Source organism: Drosophila grimshawi, unplaced genomic scaffold (genome assembly GCF_018153295.1).
Source record: "Drosophila grimshawi isolate 15287-2541.00 unplaced genomic scaffold, ASM1815329v1 contig_1377, whole genome shotgun sequence".
Classification (NCBI taxonomy): Eukaryota; Metazoa; Arthropoda; class Insecta; order Diptera; family Drosophilidae; genus Drosophila; species Drosophila grimshawi.
The window spans coordinates 15,393,488-15,411,964 of record NW_025062900.1 but is presented as its reverse complement, the minus strand read 5'-3'; the positions used below and the strand labels follow the sequence as shown (position 1 = coordinate 15,411,964).

Genomic DNA, 18,477 nt, shown 5'->3' with positions numbered 1-18,477 from the left:
CTTTTATTTATACATTGCATATTTCTTGTAGTTTTTAGTAGACTTAACTTTTCATTGGCTGCCTTTTAACGTCAAATTCTTTTGCAGAATCGCCGATTATGGGTCTAAGAATCAGATTATAACATCGATTACCTGATCCAGCGCCAAACTGCAACGTTTTCATCCGCAACATCATAATTCAAAATCAAATACTTACACATGTGCTTTCAGTTTAAATATGTGGCCTTTAGACACCGATTTATATTAGTTTAATTGTAGATGATTAGTTGACCAACTCCAGCTCTCTAGTTTCTGAAATTAGCGTAGATATACACTTAGTATAAATTTGAATTGAATGTAAATCAATTAGCGACTATAGCACACTAAGTAATATTTGTTAGAACATTGTTTATTTCGGGCTCATCACTACGATTCCCATGCAACCTAATTACACGTTTTAGTTGAAATGTTTGCCTTAATATTGAAACGCATCAATGAGACGCATTTGTATCAGTTATACATGAATGTCGTCATTTATGAATATTTATTTGTATATAAGTAGTAAGTTACTTTATGTACGTAATTTGCCTAGGCATATTTAGTGCGTATAGCCAGCCACCTATAACCTAGTTTAATCCTAACTTTTGTGACGCACCTATTGTTAAACATAACTGATTAAAATAATACCACATTGATATAGATGTTTGCGTACAATGCATATGGATTATTTAAGCGACTATCACTTTGTATATGTATGTATGTACTGTATATCACCATAAATGATAACTTTAAATACTGGACAATTCAAACAGAACAGGACCATAATGTTCAATGTTCGCGAAAAGGCTGTGATTCTACACTCATGAGAAATATACCTATACATAAGAAACCCCAATTAACTCTACTTAGTTTCTTTATTTCAAGTATTACTAAACAAAAAAAATGATATAGTGTATCTTTTAGTTTGTTGCATAGGCAAGAGACTTTTTTACTTTTTTTAATTTAAACAAATGACAAATGATTAAATTATTATAATCACATAGTTGTTCTAAACTATTAACATTAGTTATATGTAAATCGTTTCGAAAGAGAACAATTATAAATGCAATAATATTGTGTACGTTAAAAAGAAAACAACAATAACAACAACAACAACAACAAAACAAAACAAACATTAGCTGAATATTTACATTGTTGAAACGCTAAAAATCATTGAATCAAATAAATGTATATTTACTTAAAAAATAATATCAACTCAATATTTGTTTACTTTTTTTATTGAATCCCTATCGCGATTGCCACAGGGACACCCTTTTCACACCGTGTCACAATGACACCCATTGATGATGAACATTCTCAATAGGTTATTGACATGGTCAGCTCTAATATCTAACCAGAGATAATTTCACACAATTAAGTGAATATATCAAAGCAAATAGTTCTTGGTTAAACAACACAAAAATTAGGCATATAAAAAGTTATAATTTATTTATTACATACATAAAATAAGTATATTTAGTGGTAACCTATTTGTCTATAGCTAATATCCCAGAGGATTTTGAACTAGGCGAATGGTAAATGGTGAGTAAATTCCATACACAATGGCAACTGCGACTGTGGCAATGACTAGGACTGCGAATCCGTATACTCCACACCCAGGTTACAATTGCCAAGGAAATCGAGTTCTGCACTCTTGGCGATCACACGTCCGATATCGTGGGGTAGCAAGGTCACTTCTACATTGGCTGCCGCCGGAGGCAGTGCATCTATCGTATGCGGCGATTGCTGTTGTTGCTGCAGTTTGGCAGCCACGGCGCGACGCACCAACTTCTCGATGAACATTCGAAGCACATGCGCGAGTACGGTGAGCGCCAGGGACTGAGATACGCCTGGAACGCTGATTTCTGCATTGAGAACAATGCCCACATCTTTGCACATGTCGTGCACCAGCTGCGTGGATGCGTCGAGTTCCTCGGGCGGCGGTAAATATAGCAACTGACGATTTATTAAATGGTCAGATAAATTGGGAGGCCGTGGTCTTTTCAAGCTAGGCGGATTCAGTCCAACCACGTCGACTAGCTGTTGGTCGTCTACGATTCTTTTACGACTTGGCAGGCGTTTCGTCTGTTGTGCCAGCCAGCTGTTCAGGCGGGAGCATGGGGTGAGCGTTGAAAAGGCCAATAGTTGCGGCTGCGGCTCCTCCTTTAGTTGCTGTTGCACACGCTCCGATAAGGGTAATGACGCTGAGCTAGCTCTTTGCCGGCTGACCGTTAGCATCTTTAAGGGCGGCGTATATCCGTGCAAGCGTGCAAAGGCCACAATCTCGCGTATGCTCCAGAAGTGCTCCTTCTTGCTAGCATGCAGGTGCTGAAGTCGTTGATGTTGCCGCATGCAGCGCAACAAGGTGCGTCCGCGCATGCATTCGAAGAAGCGTTGACGCAAGGCCGACTGCGCTTGGAATGCAGCCGGGCTATGTCTGCCAAAGGCAAATTCACTGACCATCATTGTGCTAGTCAGTGGCAGCCGGCGCAGCAGAAACTCCACAGCACTCCGCATACTCTGGAACTGTGTGCCGCAAAAGCGCTGCTCGAGACTCAGACGCTGGCTTAGTGGCGACGCTGGCACTGGCAGCTCCTCCTGGCTGCTCATATTCGCATAACCGTGATCGTTTTGGATGCACTGCAGCAGGTGCCAACGCTTGGACAACTGCTGTGTTGGCTGCTTGAGCAGACTGAGCTGCGGCTTGAGCAGCGATTGCTGCTTGGCGGCCTGCTTCAACTTCGATTGCAGCGGATCAATTATGTAGAGCTTTCCCGCTTTCTGAAAGACAACGTTCTTCACTTGCGCTTTGTTGTGTCCGTTGCGCAGCTGTTGACTTTTGTAACCACTACTGCCGCCATTGACTGCAAAACTGGGTTTTGGGACAGGTTCATGCTCGATGGAAACTGTTTGTGTCTGCTTTTTGGGGCTGCTCAGCTTCAGCTGCTCCGAGACGAGCACAGTGGGCTCGATTTGTTCAATGTCATCGCTTAGCTCGATTTTGTTAATGCACGCAAACAGATTATCATCCAGATCCTCTTTGTTCTGCGTAATGGAAATGGTGCGCGGCTTGGAACTGTCCAGCGGTGGAGATAGTGTTTTTATTGCAGGTGTTGTTGCCATCAGCGGTTCTTTCTTGACTTCCGTAGACGTTGGCGTTGTCGTCGTCGTCGTCTTCGTGTCAGGAATATCAGCACGCAGCCAAACCTCCACAGTAGTCTCGCCACCCATGGTGTGCAAGCCGCACATCGTCTTGTCCAGCACAATAGTATGCATTAGCTGGACAGGCTTCTGCTGCAGATGCTCCTGGAAATAGAGCTGTATACGCATGGGGAACTCACCCCAGCCTCGACGTGTCAACTGGAAGGGAGGCGAATGCACATCCACAATGTCATTGGGTCGATATGAATGATGCAATTGGAAGCGCACCTAAAACAATTTAAACAGTTAATACGATCCAACTACGATATAAGCAATGACTCACCTTTCTCAAGTACGTCTCCGGTGGCATTGGCAGATTTTTGCCTTGCACATAGACCAACCATTTGTAGGCAAGCGCCTGACCATTTTGGACATCCGAATCCACACCACCTAGATACTTGGATGTGTTGCCCACCACAAAATGAAACTTGTTTTTGTTGTTCAAGCGGGAGGTATTGAGTGCCGGCACAGATGCCTCCAGTTCCATTTGCTGTTTGTATGCCGCCTGCCTGCTGGTGCAGGGCTGTTCCTCGCCGCTAGCCACTTCCGGCTCCTTGCGCGTCTCCTGCGTGTGATCCGTAACAATGCCCTGCTCGCGTATCTTTTGTTGCCGTCGACGCTCGGCTCGTCGATGTGCCGGATTACGCAGCCTAATCGTCTGTTTTGCCAACGTTGCAGCTGTGCGCTCTGGCAGATGCAGCTGGATGGGAGCTGGCCGTTTGCCCACAATCTTTTTGATGGCCGGATGCAAGGGCAGCTGCGCTCCGGCACTTTCAAGCCCATCCCCAAATAATGTGTCGCTGGATCGTACCCGGGCCACATCGGGAGCTGTTAGCGGAACTTGTTGCTTCTTATAGTAGTCGTTGACCACATGGTAACGCAGCTTGTCCAAGAGCTGGCGTGCTTGCGAAAGTCGGCCATCGATCTCGCCCAACTGTTGCTCCTTTAGGGTCAATTCCTTTTGGAATTCGGCGTAAATAATTTGCTCGATGCGCTTTAATTGTGCCACACTTTCAACATTGGTAACAGGGATTCTCTGCTCAGGCTGCTGCTGCTCGTCATTCTCTGGGTATTCTTGCTCTTGCTTGACGCGCTTCTCCACATGGGAGCCAGTGGCGGAGCTGTCGTAGTCGAAACCATAATCGGGATCATGATATTCGCTGTGCCTGCGTTTCTTTGACGTTGTTGTTTTGTTTGTTGTCGTCGTCGGCGTCGCCGCCGAATTCTCCATGTGCGTGTGAACACTATTGTTATTGCGGTAGGTGGCACACCCACAGGTATTGTATCACCTGGGCTCAAAATAAAACAGCTGACATATACTTGTTGACTGTCTCTTGCACATTTATGCAACTCTCAGTTTTAAATTACCAAATTAATAAAACGCGCAAAATGTTTGCGTTTGTGGCGAAGTTTGTTGATACAATACCGATATATCGATAAGCGTACAGCACTTTCGCAAGACAACGCGCCTGCAGTTACCCAACACTGTTGAAATCATCTGTTCTTAACGCGGGAAGGAATAACAACGCACGCATTTGCGCTAAATATTTACAGTTTAACCGCATCAAGTATTAAAGATACATATAGACTTCAACATGGTCGAACGCATCGAAGACTTGAATTTACCGAACGCAGTGATTGCCCGCCTGATCAAGGATGCTCTGCCCGATGGCTCCAATGTCAGCAAGGAGGCGCGTGTTGCAATTGCAAAGGCCGCTTCTGTTTTTGTCATATTTATAACTTCATCATCGACGGCATTGGCACACAAGCAGAACCACAGGACCATTACGGCCAAGGATATTTTGCAGACGCTCAACGAACTGGACTTTGAGAGCTTTGTGCCATCGCTCACTCAGGACTTGGAGGCGTACAGAAAGATGGTGAAGGATAAAAAAGAGAGCAAGGCAAACAGCAAAAAGGATATCAGTACTGGAGATGCCACAGCGAGTAGCAGCTCAGCTGCAGCAGCTGCTGCTGCCGATAATGAAGACGCCAATAAATAATGGTCAAGCAACCAATTCGGCTTTTCAAATACTTTTTATATAGATATAAATGTATAGTCCTAATAATCCTCATATTATCATAGTTTATCTAACAGATAAAAATATAAACAATTAATACAAAACACAATCAGGACTGCAGGAATTCTTGCATATTGTAAACACAAAATATAAATATTTCGTGTTTTTCGTCTCGTGTATATAATTTGTTCGGGTGTCTGGTGTCTTTTTATATCGTATTAAATGGAATTCATCACGCGCTCATCTCTAGCTGCAAGCCAGGCATTTTGCATGGCTTTTTTTAATAATTTACTTCGCTGCATGTTGTTCACTTATAATTATATGCCAAATGGGTGTAACTGGTCTGTGGAAGCTGATAGAGCCTTGTGGCAAACCGGTGCCGGTGGAGACACTGGAGGGAAAGGTGCTGGCCGTTGGTAAAAACTTTACTCCTTATGCCAGATTGTGAAATTCTCAATAAACATTTCTCATTTTTCTTGCACAAAGATATTTCGATATGGCTGCATCAGGTTGTGAAAGGCTTTCAGGACAGCAAGGGATCCGCACTGAACAATGCTCATCTGTTGGGTCTTTTCCATCGCCTGTGCAAATTGCTTTATTATCGTGTGCGGCCGGTTTTCATATTTGATGGCAGCGTGCCGCAATTGAAGCGCGATACAATTGTCAGTTTGTCCTGCTGGTTGCATCGCTTGCAACTGGTTCGTTAAACTATTTTTGATTATAATTTTTAGGCTCGCCGTCAGCAACAGCGCAGCAAGCTGAGCAATGAGGCTGATCGCATTCAGGCACTCTTGCTGCAGTCACTCGCTAAGGAGAAGGTGGTGCAACAGGCGCTGGGCACCAACGCGGAAATGCTGCTCAAGTCACCCATTAAGCGTGGAGCTGCAGCAAAGTCAAGCAAAACTGATGAAGACGATCTGTTCAAGTTGCCGGAACTGCCAGCAACATCATCTTCAGCTCAAATTAGTGAAAGCGACTACGAGGATCAGGATCAGGAGTATGCAAGTACCAGTGCCACGTCGGACAGCTCCTTCGATGAGTCAACTGCAAGACATTCATACAACGCCAGCTTGCAGGCCATCGATGTGCGCAGTCAACATTTTAAGAACCTGCCGGCCGATGTCCGTCACGAAATACTCACAGACATAAAGGAGACGCGTAAGCAATCCTCCTGGGGTCGCCTCCATGAGCTGCCGGCACGAAGCGATGACTTCTGCTCATTCCAAATGAAGCGCCTGCTAAAGCGACGTGCCGTTCAGGAGAGCCTCGAACAGGCCGAGGATGAGATGGGTGGCCGTACACTGACCTATGCAGAGCTATCCGAGTTCTTCAGTGAGGAGGGCATCGTTACACCCACGGCAATTGAGCAAAATACGCGTCAAATTAGCTCAGATGAGCACGTACGATTCCTCTTGGTGCGTGATCTTAAAAAGAAATCCATGGCTACGGAGGAAAGCAAAATCAAAGTAAAATGTGAGACCATCAAGGACGAAATCGATGAACACGATGAAAATGAAGAAAAGCCATCTACCTCGGCGAACGCTGTGAAGCCACCCGCGTTCAACGATAAAAGTAAGAAAGAATTGGGTGTAGAATACGATGCAGACTTACAAATGGCATTGGCACTATCGCTTGAGGAAACAAAAGTATATGACGAAAAGGACTATGATTACGATTCTGATCAGGACTTGCGATTGAATCGCGAACAAAGCAAGAACTTGCGTCATGCGGCAAAGGGTCCAGCACGTACCTACATGATCGAGTACGGTGGCATGAACGAAGATGAGGTTGAAAATATCATGGAAGCGACACAACTGAATGATACACAGTCTCTGGAGCGACTGCTGCACAACACAAATGTCAATGATACATTAGCAAAGGCTGACACAGCCAACAATTCAGCAGAAGAAGCTAAACTACTCGCCATGGCAATTGAACAGAGTAAGAAGGCATCCGTTGCAGATCTAAACAAATCGGAACAAGTTGAAGTCATTGATAGCGATACTGATTCAGACTTGGAAGAAGTTGTTGAGGTAAAGGGAATGCCAACAGAATGCAAACAGAGTCTCGAAATCTGTGTGGACATTAAAGACCAACTGAATGAAGGAGATGATCTCTTTGCGGACCTTTTTGAAAATGAAAGCGAGCTAAAGGATCTTAAGACTCAGGCAGCAGTCACTGGTGATGCTGAAGATCCTGTTGCTAAATTGCTCATAGAAGAAATAAAAGAGCAATCGATTGATAGTGTTATTGAGGCAAAAGAATCAGTAGACAACAATAACGAAGGAAATGAAGGAATTCTCACAACAGAGACCGAAAAACAAGTATTAGATTCAGAAGACAACGCACCTAAAATGAAGGAAAATTGCACAGAGTCAGAAGAGAAGTCCAAAAAAGTGTTAAACATTTCTAAAGATTCTGAAAATAGTGAAAATATTAAACTGATTGCCACAAAAGAAATCGAGAAACCGGCACCAGCTCTGAGCTCCATACTTGATGAGCTCAAGCGACAAACGGATGAAGTTAAAAACATTAAATTGGAATCAGTTAAACTAAGCAATAGTATGGTCATAGAACTCTCCTCAGACGATGAGAGTGCGAAAGTGCCAGCTCCTCCTGAGTCTAAGGAAGTCATTGAGTTATGCGACACTGAACAGGATACGAAAACCACGTCGCCAAATAAAACGCCAAGCAAGAGCAAAGCAATAACCGATTACTTTGAAACAACATACAAGATTAAACGCACACCCGAAAAGCCACAGGATACTGAGGTAACGCCGCCCACAACTCCCAAGGTGGCCAAACCGTTCTATGTAAGGCGTACACCAAAATCGGGAGGCAAACGTTCGGGAGAGAAGTTGGATGAGGGTGACGTCTCACCCAGCAAAAAACCAAGCAAAGCGGCAAAGTCACTTTTTGAGAATGGTGAAAAGCCCGAAGAGGTTCAGCCAGTTAATACTGAGGTATGTTCTTCAAATAAATGATATGACTGTTTTAAATATAAATATAAATATAATTTGCAGGACCTTATTAAGGATGCAGCAGATGCATTGAAATCACAGAACACATCTGAAGAACTAGAGAAAATGGCAACTGATTTGGCAAAGGAGCGCCGGGAATTGGAAGCCGAACGCAATCGACAGGATCGAATGGGTATGTCGATTAGTCAGCGGATGAGCAACGATTGCCAGGAGCTGTTACGCCTATTTGGCATACCGTACATTGTGGCACCAATGGAAGCGGAAGCCCAATGCGCTTTCCTCAATGCCGTGGAGATAACCAATGGCACCATAACGGATGATAGCGATATCTGGCTGTTTGGTGGTCGCACTGTCTACAAGAATTTCTTTGCTCAAAATAAGCATGTGCTTGAGTTTCGGGCCGAGCAAATTGAGCAGACATTTAACTGCAATCGCAGCAAGCTCATTCAGCTCGCTTGCCTCGTGGGCAGTGATTATACTACAGGTGAACCCAACTACTTATTTTACTGAATATAAGTATAATAAGCAAATCTGTTGCAGGTATACACGGCATTGGTGCCGTAACTGCTCTTGAAATACTGGCTTCCTTTACGACGTCTAAGTTGGATTCTGCTACTACATCATTGGATACGGCTAGCAATGGAAGCGCCATCACCAATCAGTCTGTCCTGTCCACATTAGTTAAATTCCGAGACTGGTGGCAGTCGCAACACAATGCCAACATACCAGTCGGCAGCACGGCGCGTATTTCTCTGCGCAAGAAACTCAAGAACATAAATCTGCACGAGGGTTTTCCCAGTTCGTCCGTTGTGGAAGCATACTTAACGCCCAAAGTTGATGAGACCCGCGACGCTTTCAGTTGGGGCTCACCCGATGTGGAGTCCATACGCGAATTCGCGCGTAAGTTCTTTGGCTGGACCACGTCCAAGACTGATGACATTCTCATGCCGGTCATGAAGAAAATCAACGAGAAGAAGATTCAAGGCTCCATACGCAATTACTTCACGGCAAAGAGTGCGCTTCGAGTGCAGCAGCCAATGGTCAGCAAACGTGTTCAGACAGCAATTGATAAAATGTCTGGTAAAATTGATGCGGAAACGCCGGAGAAACCGAAACGGGCAACTCGTCGTGCACGAAACGCCGCAGCGTTGACAACGAAAGCCCAGGAAGCTCCCTTGGATGAAGAAGATGGGGATAAGAATCGTCCTGCACGTCCAAGACGTGTCAAACGAAAAGGCGCAAAAGAAACGGAGGCAACAACGAGTGAAATGCCTTCCACGTCTGAGGCTACCTCGAAGCCCGCCAAATGCGCACGCATTCCCAACACCAAGGAGGTAATACCCCAAAGAGAACGCGATCTGGAGCAAATGCGGCAGAACAAGGCGAAGGCAGCGGAGGTTTTAAGGACAAGCTTAAGATCTTCGAAATAAATGAAACTTTTTGAAACTGTTCGCATTTTCGTTAGATTTGTTAATGAATCATGTGTAAATAATAATCATTTTCATGTATATTAGCAGCCAAAACCAATAAAAAGTCAACACATTTAAAAACAACTATTTTTATTGCCTTAATTCGTTTAAGGACGTGAGTCGGGAAGATATTTTGGGTACAGAGTTTAAATCTATATATATGTATATGTATTATTCAAATTGATCGGATAATATAATAAGTTGATACTCAAGGAAAAGATAATGGCACAACTTGGATTTCTTTTAGAGTCCAAAAATTGATTAGAATCTTTTACTTGATCATTCGTTATTCTTAAATTCCCATACAATACAAATAATTATCACGGCAACCCAAATAAATGCGTCTAAGGCTCTCAATGTAGCACGGCGCGGAGAACAATTCGCCTGGCAGCTTGTCCCAAAACTGCATCTGCCCGGTGCTCAGATTTGTAATCGCAATTTGACCATCGGTGGTGCAACAAAATACCAAATTCTGACTTGGCTCTATTGTTAGTATTGTGGGTGTCGCATAGATTGAACCGCCCACATTCACCCTCCATTGTAGCTCCAAAGACGTCTTTGGACCGGCACTCGTTTTGCATCGCAGGCAGTACACGTGATGATCAATGCATCCAAAGAGCACCAAAGTGTGTCCCATGTGTGTGGGCGTCGTCTTCGCTACCAACGAAGAGAATATGTCGCCCTCCACTGCATAAGTGGCCAGCTTGAAAGAGAGAGCATAATATAATTTAATATGTCAATATTAAATATTATTCAAGTGAGCTTACAATCTTTCCACTATTCACATCGCAGGCATGGACGCGTCCAGCTACCTCGGCGCAGGCAAAGATGTCAGCACTCGAGTCCAGCAGGACGGGTGATGAGAAGAAGGGTTTCTTACACCTCTGGAGCCACTGCATCGCGCCATTCAGTAGCGAGACGCGTGCATAATGACCATCCAGTGTGCAAATAATCACCGCCTGTTGCCCGGTCAGCTCCAGTGGACTAGCAAAAATTCCCTTTCTGCCAATGCGCATGCACCAGAGTATTTGCTGCCGATCCATGGACAGGCATATGACATTATAGTCGTCTGCATAGCTGCAGACCACAACGCGGTCACCGTTCGATGAGAGGAATGGCTGCGATTTGATCATGCCACCGATTTCAGCGCACCATAAAACTTTACCCTCCATGGGATCGAATCCATACAGGCAACCATCGTAGCACCCCACAATGGCCAGCTGCTTGCTAGCAAACGTGACTTTGCACTCAATGCGGTCACTGAGCTTCATCTGGCATACCTCTTTGCCCGACATCGCATCGAGGGTACGTAGTATCTTCGAATGGGCGCCCACGCACACATAACGATCATCGAATTGTGCCACCGGTGAATCAATACACTTGCCGAAATTCACCTTCCATTGGAACTGACAGTTAATGTCCAGCTTTTCGATGCGTCTGATGACCAGTCCGCTATTGGCTTTCGGACTAACCGTGGAATTCGAAATGGGCTCAACTGGTTTTATTTTGGTATTGTGTGCCACAAGCTTCGCTTTATCCAGGTAGCTCAGCACGTCGCGCAACGGTACATTTTCGTCCAGCAGCAGGTCAAACAGATGCCGCTGCTCATCGTCAATGCACATCTGTAGGCCAATTTCTCGGCACAACGTTATCGCATGGAATGACGATCCTCCCGCCTGACGAAAACTCAGATTGTAGTCGCTGGATATCTTTGGCAACTTCAATTGAGGCGCCACGCGTTGTTTCTTTGTCGCTTTCTCCACTTTCTCATTTGGCTCGTTCACACACTCCAGCCTGTCGTGTAGAAAACTCTTTAGTATGTCTTGGGCGGGCTGCGCCAATAGTGTTGACTCCTTAAGCAGCAAGTTCTTGTCCAGCTTGCCATGTGCATTGCAGGGAAAGTGTTGCAGGTAAACGAATCTGTCCGGCTGCTCGACAGCCATCAGCTTAGAGAGTATGTCAAAAGTCTGCACCCTCTGTTGCACCTTCGTCTTGAGCTCCAGACTTCGAATACAGCAGATGAGCTTTTCCAACTGCACCTGCCACAGACAGATGGCCAGCTCGCTGCTTTGCAAGCAATTCTCTATCTTGCGTGTAATGTGGCCTGAAAAAAAGGAATATTTAATGGTATATCCTTATATTTGTTTAATCTGTCATACTTAGGCTAATGCGGTTCCCGCCACGTTTGACAACATCATTGGCACGATCTTCGTAAACGATGGAACCGTCGTGAAGACGTCGCACCAGATCACCCGTGGCGCGAAAACAAATTTCAGAATTTGTTCTCTCCTCGCTATCCACATCATCAGTTTCTGGTATATAGCAGCGACGCGTTGCACTGCCTAGCCAAAGTTCACCACAGCCAACGCTTGAAATATTTTCTACTGGCAGAAGTTTGATACGCAATACGGTCTGATCATCAATGGGCGTTCCCAAAGGGACACGCGAATGCAGCGTCTTAAGAATGTGCATTGTGCTCCAGCACGAAACCTCCGTGATGCCATAGATGTTACAGATTTGCTTCTGACACAGCACCTCTGGCTCCATCCAGGTGGTCAGCTCTGCAGTTGACGGAAATGGTTCTCCACCCAAGAGTAATACTCTAAACACAAGAGTGATTTTCAAAGTGATTCTCATTAGGATCGTTAGGATTCAGTAAATACCTCAATGTACTCGAGCGGCTTAAGATGTGTTCACGTATCGCGTTCGCACCAAACTGCCTGAACACTGATGGCGTCATTTGCAATACGGTGATGCCGGGCGTGGTTACACAGCTGGGGAAAAGGGCACTCAAAACTCGTTTGGGCGACTCACGCATCAAACAGTGGCTGATGAGCACTGCAGCACCATTCTGCATGGCCAAAAACAGTTCGACTACAGATGGATCAAAGGTGCAAGGAGTGCCCAGGTAAATGATGTCAGCCATGGATATGTTTAGCTTTTGACTGTTCTTAAATAAAAAAGAGTCTTAGTCCAGACATAGGTTTCTATTGTTGGCAAACGTTCAAGTCGTAACCCACTCTCTTTTAGAGAGATCTTTAACGCACCTTAGTCCAATTATATTGGGCTGAATGGATTCATAAGGTACGTGTATTAACTTTGGTAATCCTGTGGTCCCAGTAGTCGTAATTGTGTAGCACATGTTATTTGGCAAAGACGCCATTGCCTGAGGTGGTGGATCAGTAGAAGTATGCTTCAGCTTGAACAGCTTGTATTCTTCATTATAGACGAGATAGGTGTCGAGGAGCTCGAAGTAATCGCTACCAACAGGCATATGACTGTTAACAATTAGGTAATCAATGCCAGCACGACACATCTGACCATGCAGCGCTTCCGACAGCATCCCATATTCTGTGCAATAGAAATGACATTTGTGATTCAGTATGCTGAAATGGAAATCAATTAGTTTGTGATTTCAGGTTCGATTTGTAAATTCGACTCACGCTATAATCAATATGCATGACGAGGGTGTGTGTTTTTCAATGCGAAAGGCAATGCCGGTGCTCATTGGCACCTGGTTGCGTCTCAATCGCTCCAAGATTGTTTCCACGCTGCTCACCGCTTTGGTATAGCTGATTGAAAAGTCCTCTGGCTCCATTCGCTTGATGACAAAGGGCACATCACCAAAAATACGCAGTCTCTCTATATCGTATAACTTCTGAGTCTCAGCCACAATTGTCGGCTCAATATCAATTTCCGACTTGACCACTATATCCAGAGTTGTCTCTGAGTCTCTGGACTCTACATGAGTTTCCTGAGGGTCTGAATGGGCCACAAATTCATCATTGTCATCTTCTAGCTCGGTTTTTATTTGCACTTGTTCCATCTTTTAGCTATCTCTTTTCTATTCTTCTTAATTGAGTATTTAGTGTTGACATCAGAGTTTAATATTTGAATAAAATGTACAAATGCAGAATATTAATAATTGTTGTTAGTTGCAAGCCGATTTGAACTGTGTTGATGCTTTTCTTTATCACGGTTCCACTAATCAGCTGTTTGATTTCACAATGGGAACAATGGATTTCATGTATCGATAAGTGTAACGACAAAAACGATAACAATTAAAATTATCATCAGTTGGGCCTACCGAAATTTGAATAAACAAACTTAAATAAAATATGGCTGTGAATTTTAAAAATGAAGTCAAATCAAACATTTTAAAAAAGTAAAATCCAGTTAAGGTTTGGGCAACATATTCCCCAGATCTTAAGAGGAACCTTAAATAACATTAATTTTCTTACTAACCACAATAAATAAAAAAAACATTTGTGAAACATTTATTCTTTTTAATAAATTTCAATTAAGAAAATACCTAACCATTAACTAAATATACCTATACATTCGCATGTAAGTAAAAGCCTTGAAAAACATTTGGTTAGTTTTGGCAAGTTTCAATTATACCCGAACATTTACTTGGTGAATTCTAATAACAGTTAAAAGTTAATCAAAAATAGGCTCAAGCGGTATTTATGTTGTATTGTTATCCATTAAACTTAACACTAATAAATCAATTTAAATCCGTTATATATATATATACATAAATATCTTCTTTTGATTTTCACAATATCAAGCATATTGTTTGGCTCAGTTAAAAGTAACGACAATTAGTGTACTTGAGTTCAATCTTATATTACATAAATAATATTCTACGAATGTTTTTTCGCATTCAAGGCGAGTCTCTCCTTAGTCAGCCTTGTGAATTCCTCCTGCATAACCGAGCGACAATGCTCGATCAGCTTGTCCATATCTTCCTTTTTATAGCCATCCGTTGATATCTCGGGCAGTATTTGTATGATTGCATGGCCGGGTCGGAAACCGTTCGTCTTTTCATCATAGAACTCGTATTTCGACATAACCACCGGCTGTATTGTGCACTTGCTTTGGAGGGCAATGTGAAAGGAGCCCTTCTTGAATGGCAGCAGGGTATCCTTGGAGTTGCGTGTGCCTTCTGGAAATACTAAAATCTTGCAGTTGAGCTCTTTAATTGCTATCGCCTCCTTTTGCAGCGAATTAATAGAGTCGGTCTTCCGTGACCGGTTAATAAACAAAGTGCCCCACAGCCATGCGCCAACCCCAAAGAAGGGAATATAAAGAATTTCCCTTTTGGACACAACAGTTGCCCTGCCAATCACCGGCCACAGATGTCCAAGCATGCACAAGTCCAAAGCACTCTGGTGATTCATTAGAACAACGCTGCCATGTTCACTTTTTACGTTCTCCGTACCACGCACCTCCATCGTAATACCCATTAGCTTGCATATCTGAACGAATAACCAGGATGGGACACTGTTAATAAAAAATAATAATTATTAAAAGAGAAACTGCAATTTTGTCCAGCAAAACTCGACATACAGCCCGTTCCGATAGTCGCGCGGACGCAGGAGCATAAATGGTAGACATATCAGTACAGATACACCCGCTCCAAACATCACAATAATCAACCTCGTCTGATAAGGTGCCTTGGCTGCAATGCTCAAAATGAGCGCAACGACGCAGCCGAGGCCAATTATTTCAAAGGTGCATGCCATTAGTAAACTTGTATCCAGGCTCAGGATCAAGCGATACTGCAAAATTCAATAGAAGATATAAATATAAATAAATTTGAGCATAGAAAAAGCTTGCAAAAAAGTCGTAGTGAACTTAGAGGATATAATTTACAGTTAAGATGTCTACTTTCAATTCACTTCATTTCTCAATTGATATTTATTGTTTAATGCCTTAATTAATAATTATTTTTGAGCAGAGTGCTACAATTACTTAAATCTACTTCAATTTGCTAAAAAGTATTTAAATGCATACTGTGATGTATAAGAACTTTGTTCAAAACATTATTAAGTATTGTCAGCTTGCTTGCTGTTAACTTTTTTGTTATCACGTATAAAGATACAAATGTATATTATATCTAAATCGATTTTAAAACACCTGCATGGCGAGATAAGAAGTCACCTGGATACGCAGCTATACATATCCATATATGTGTACAGCATTAAAAAATTATAGTTCGCCTAATATAATCTCTTGTTTTACTACGCAACGGTAGCTTATCATATGAGCGCCAAAATACTCATTTGGCTAATGCTCTGAGCCACGGGAATAGTACAATAGGGTAATTTTACGGGCCACTATTTTAAACAAAGTATGTTACGGTTTAATTGAATTACTTCAGGGCTGACTCACAGGTGTAGTTTTATCGATGTAGACACGTCAGAAGCAGTTGGAGACCCAAACAAAACTAAAAATCCATTTCACAGAGGTGGAGTCTTTAACAGCAAAGTTTCAACAATTATAAATGGCAAGTGCTTATCAGCATTTCAAATTTTTCTGGTTGATAGCAGTTCCACATTGTGTTTGGATTAATACATTGAACCTTGATATAACGCTGATACAGTGTATTATAAAATTGCTCAGAAGCCAGCAATATGAGCATATATTGATTTCCATATTTATAAGACTAATCACTTAACGTAGTGAATGTATGTGCGTCAGGGTAGAGATTATCATTTTACAGTGATATTTATTTAGAACGTTTAAATTAGTATTACTCACAAATACATTTAGGTGTTATCAGAACACAATATGCAGGGGGTCTGATAATAAACGGTTTTTTTAAGGTCAAAAATCAGTTAAATTCGTCCACAAGTGCAGATCAAAAAGTTGAGAAAACATGTATAAGGATAGACACTATTAAAGCTGCATACGAATTGTATATAAACTTCTGCCAGGTTTCTAAGCATATTATTATTATGGATTTTATTACAATATGGCGTAATACAGTTTGTTAGTCTGTCAGTAAACAAAGCAATGCAAGCAATGTATCCATTTCATAGATACAAGGAATCGTAACTCAATACAGATCAATAAATATTTAAATTAGATATTGCGTATGTAACGAAAATAAGTCAAATAATAATGCTTAATTAAACAAGTTATGACGAATTAGCAAAAATTATAAGAATGATTTCATGATTTATGAATAATAAATAATCTACACTAATTCAATACGATGTATTGTAAACGGTTCTCAAATACCTTGTACTCGACGTCATTTATTACCTGTCGTAAGGATCGAGTAATATTTCATTCTGAGACCATTTGCTCATAATACTGATAAGACAGTGTCATGATTTCGACAAATATATATATTATTAATAAAATTTTTACGATGTCGACCGACTCACAACTGTTTTAAATACGTCTGTCTCGAAATCACACGACTTGAAATCGAATGACTAAATTGTACATAGGCAAATTAGCTTACTTAGATTATTCGGAAAGCTTTATATATATATATATACCATTATATCATGTACATATTTAACGTTTAATATCGGAATGACGTAAATATTCCTTCTTGTTTTGGATTTAATTAGGGCCAAAGTTTATCGACAGACCGTAAATGAATATCTTACCCTCCTGCATATTTTATCATGAAATTATCAAGTTTTTATCACGCAATATGAATTAGTAATACCATCGAACTGGGACGCATGGGATATGCAGCAATGTACATATCTACATACACACGTACAAACAGGAGCGGAAATAAATTGAAATATATGAAACAGAATACTATGGGTAGCTCAGCAGCACAAAGCATAAATCTATGGCCAGGGGCTGGTCTGGAGGGATGTGAGGAGGTAAGACAATGAAAGGACACAGGGTAGTTCATGATGATGACACGCACACGTATGACGAGCACATAACGACGACGAAATTAACAATACGATGAATTGTTCGGATAGTTGAAATATTCGCAGGCGTACATATACATACATACAAACATACAGCAACAGGCGGAAGTAACACACAGCTAAACAACAGGCAGATTGCAAGCCCCGTTAATTCCACTTAAATAGTTATTGTTGTGGGTTAATTTTAAATCTTCGTGTTCTTCGTTTTTTTTCTGCTGTTGCTCTTAAGCCCCGTCAGGTGTCAGCATTTACCGGTGCTTTTCAAAAGTTCTTTATGGCTGCACATACACTAAACACTTAAAGCCGATTTTACCTTGTCGCACAAATGTTAGAAACAGTGTGTGATTTTTGATATTAGCTTATTACTTTTATTTGAATTGGAAGTTAAGTAGTTATACCGAACAACTATAATTGCACTTCCATTCAAAACAACTTGCCGCCAGCGCTCGCTTAATATAAATGCCAGTCAGCGAACAGTGAATTAAACGAGACTCTCGCATGCTCTGCAATACGTGTCAATGTGTGTGTGCGCGCGCAATTGTGGAGGGTGTGCGTGCGCTTCGTGTTCTAACTAACGACTCATCCACTTAATTAACGATTCGTTTTGAATCGACTCTATTCATAGCTAACTTTATTTTAAGGAGTCTCAATGTTAGCAGTTTAATTTCGTTGGTGCAACATTTCTTATTTTAAATCAAATTGCATTCAACAAGTGTTGGGATGGTCCATAGTTCGGCGCTCTCATTTATGTTTTGCTCACGGGTCCATCTCTAGCTTCAGTTAACACTGTAATTACACACTATTCCGCACTCACGCACAGATAAGCACAGCTCGTCCTACAGTTAAAAAGACAAACGAAACAAATATGTGAGAGACAAGAGGAAATTTAAGAGAACGTGCATATTAACACATGTATATAAATTCATATGCATTTTGCAGGCGAACTTTTTTTGATTATTGAACAGCCGTTACGATTCTTGCTAAACTTAATCCGTCACAATTTATTTTCCACCTATCTATAATTATTTGTTCGAGTGTAATAATTGAAAATAACACTAAATTCGGATTATTTCAGTAGATGCGGTAAGTGAAGAGT

General features: G+C 42.1%; 6 protein-coding genes across 9 annotated transcripts in view; 3 read left to right on the top strand and 3 right to left on the bottom strand.

The window, feature by feature from the left end:
• LOC6561935 (phospholipid-transporting ATPase VA) overlaps nucleotides 1–1,227 on the top strand; it is a 29,398-nt gene extending 28,171 nt beyond the window's left edge. The window contains exon 15 of one of the 2 annotated variants that reach the window (XM_001988012.3): nucleotides 88–1,227. In XM_001988012.3, the coding sequence (XP_001988048.1) occupies nucleotides 88–122 (35 nt within the window). In that variant the 3' untranslated portion in view covers nucleotides 123–1,227. The remainder of the gene's footprint in view (nucleotides 1–87) is intronic. The other variant, XM_032735798.2, reaches the window with a different exon arrangement.
• Nucleotides 1,228–1,452: 225 nt separating this feature from the next.
• Nucleotides 1,453–4,586, bottom strand: LOC6562803. The gene is made up of 2 exons (XM_001988013.2): nucleotides 3,503–4,586; nucleotides 1,453–3,447 (listed from the first exon to the last, which is right to left on the bottom strand). The coding sequence occupies exons 1-2, from the start codon at nucleotides 4,448–4,450 to the stop codon at nucleotides 1,606–1,608; spliced, it is 2,790 nt and encodes a 929-aa protein (XP_001988049.1). The 5' UTR covers nucleotides 4,451–4,586; the 3' UTR covers nucleotides 1,453–1,605.
• A 166-nt stretch (nucleotides 4,587–4,752) lies between these two features.
• On the top strand, nucleotides 4,753–5,349 carry LOC6561414 (DNA polymerase epsilon subunit 3). Its single transcript, XM_001988014.3, has one exon. The coding sequence runs from the start codon at nucleotides 4,815–4,817 to the stop codon at nucleotides 5,220–5,222; it is 408 nt and encodes a 135-aa protein (XP_001988050.1). The 5' UTR covers nucleotides 4,753–4,814; the 3' UTR covers nucleotides 5,223–5,349.
• Nucleotides 5,350–5,539: 190 nt separating this feature from the next.
• On the top strand, nucleotides 5,540–9,771 carry LOC6561415 (DNA excision repair protein ERCC-5 homolog). The gene is made up of 5 exons (XM_032735724.2): nucleotides 5,540–5,656; nucleotides 5,727–5,902; nucleotides 5,972–8,203; nucleotides 8,264–8,705; nucleotides 8,762–9,771. Exons 1-5 carry the CDS (start codon nucleotides 5,569–5,571, stop codon nucleotides 9,649–9,651), a joined length of 3,828 nt encoding a protein of 1,275 aa, XP_032591615.1. The 5' UTR covers nucleotides 5,540–5,568; the 3' UTR covers nucleotides 9,652–9,771.
• On the bottom strand, nucleotides 9,764–13,605 carry LOC6561523 (beta-alanine-activating enzyme). The gene is made up of 6 exons (XM_001988016.3): nucleotides 13,134–13,605; nucleotides 12,738–13,076; nucleotides 12,354–12,635; nucleotides 11,850–12,292; nucleotides 10,458–11,794; nucleotides 9,764–10,393 (listed from the first exon to the last, which is right to left on the bottom strand). The coding sequence occupies exons 1-6, from the start codon at nucleotides 13,514–13,516 to the stop codon at nucleotides 9,983–9,985; spliced, it is 3,195 nt and encodes a 1,064-aa protein (XP_001988052.1). The 5' UTR covers nucleotides 13,517–13,605; the 3' UTR covers nucleotides 9,764–9,982.
• Nucleotides 13,606–14,141: 536 nt separating this feature from the next.
• On the bottom strand, nucleotides 14,142–17,750 carry LOC6561524 (1-acyl-sn-glycerol-3-phosphate acyltransferase alpha). 3 transcript variants are annotated; one of them, XM_001988017.3, is made up of 3 exons: nucleotides 17,695–17,750; nucleotides 15,043–15,254; nucleotides 14,142–14,976 (listed from the first exon to the last, which is right to left on the bottom strand). In XM_001988017.3, the coding sequence occupies exons 2-3, from the start codon at nucleotides 15,216–15,218 to the stop codon at nucleotides 14,337–14,339; spliced, it is 816 nt and encodes a 271-aa protein (XP_001988053.1). In that variant the 5' UTR covers nucleotides 15,219–15,254; nucleotides 17,695–17,750; the 3' UTR covers nucleotides 14,142–14,336. The 3 variants fall into 3 exon arrangements, with proteins under 3 accessions (XP_001988053.1, XP_032591618.1, XP_032591617.1); XM_032735727.1 differs by lacking the exon at nucleotides 17,695–17,750 and adding an exon at nucleotides 17,464–17,481; XM_032735726.2 differs by lacking the exon at nucleotides 17,695–17,750 and adding an exon at nucleotides 15,868–15,930.
• Nucleotides 17,751–18,477: the final 727 nt, after the last annotated feature.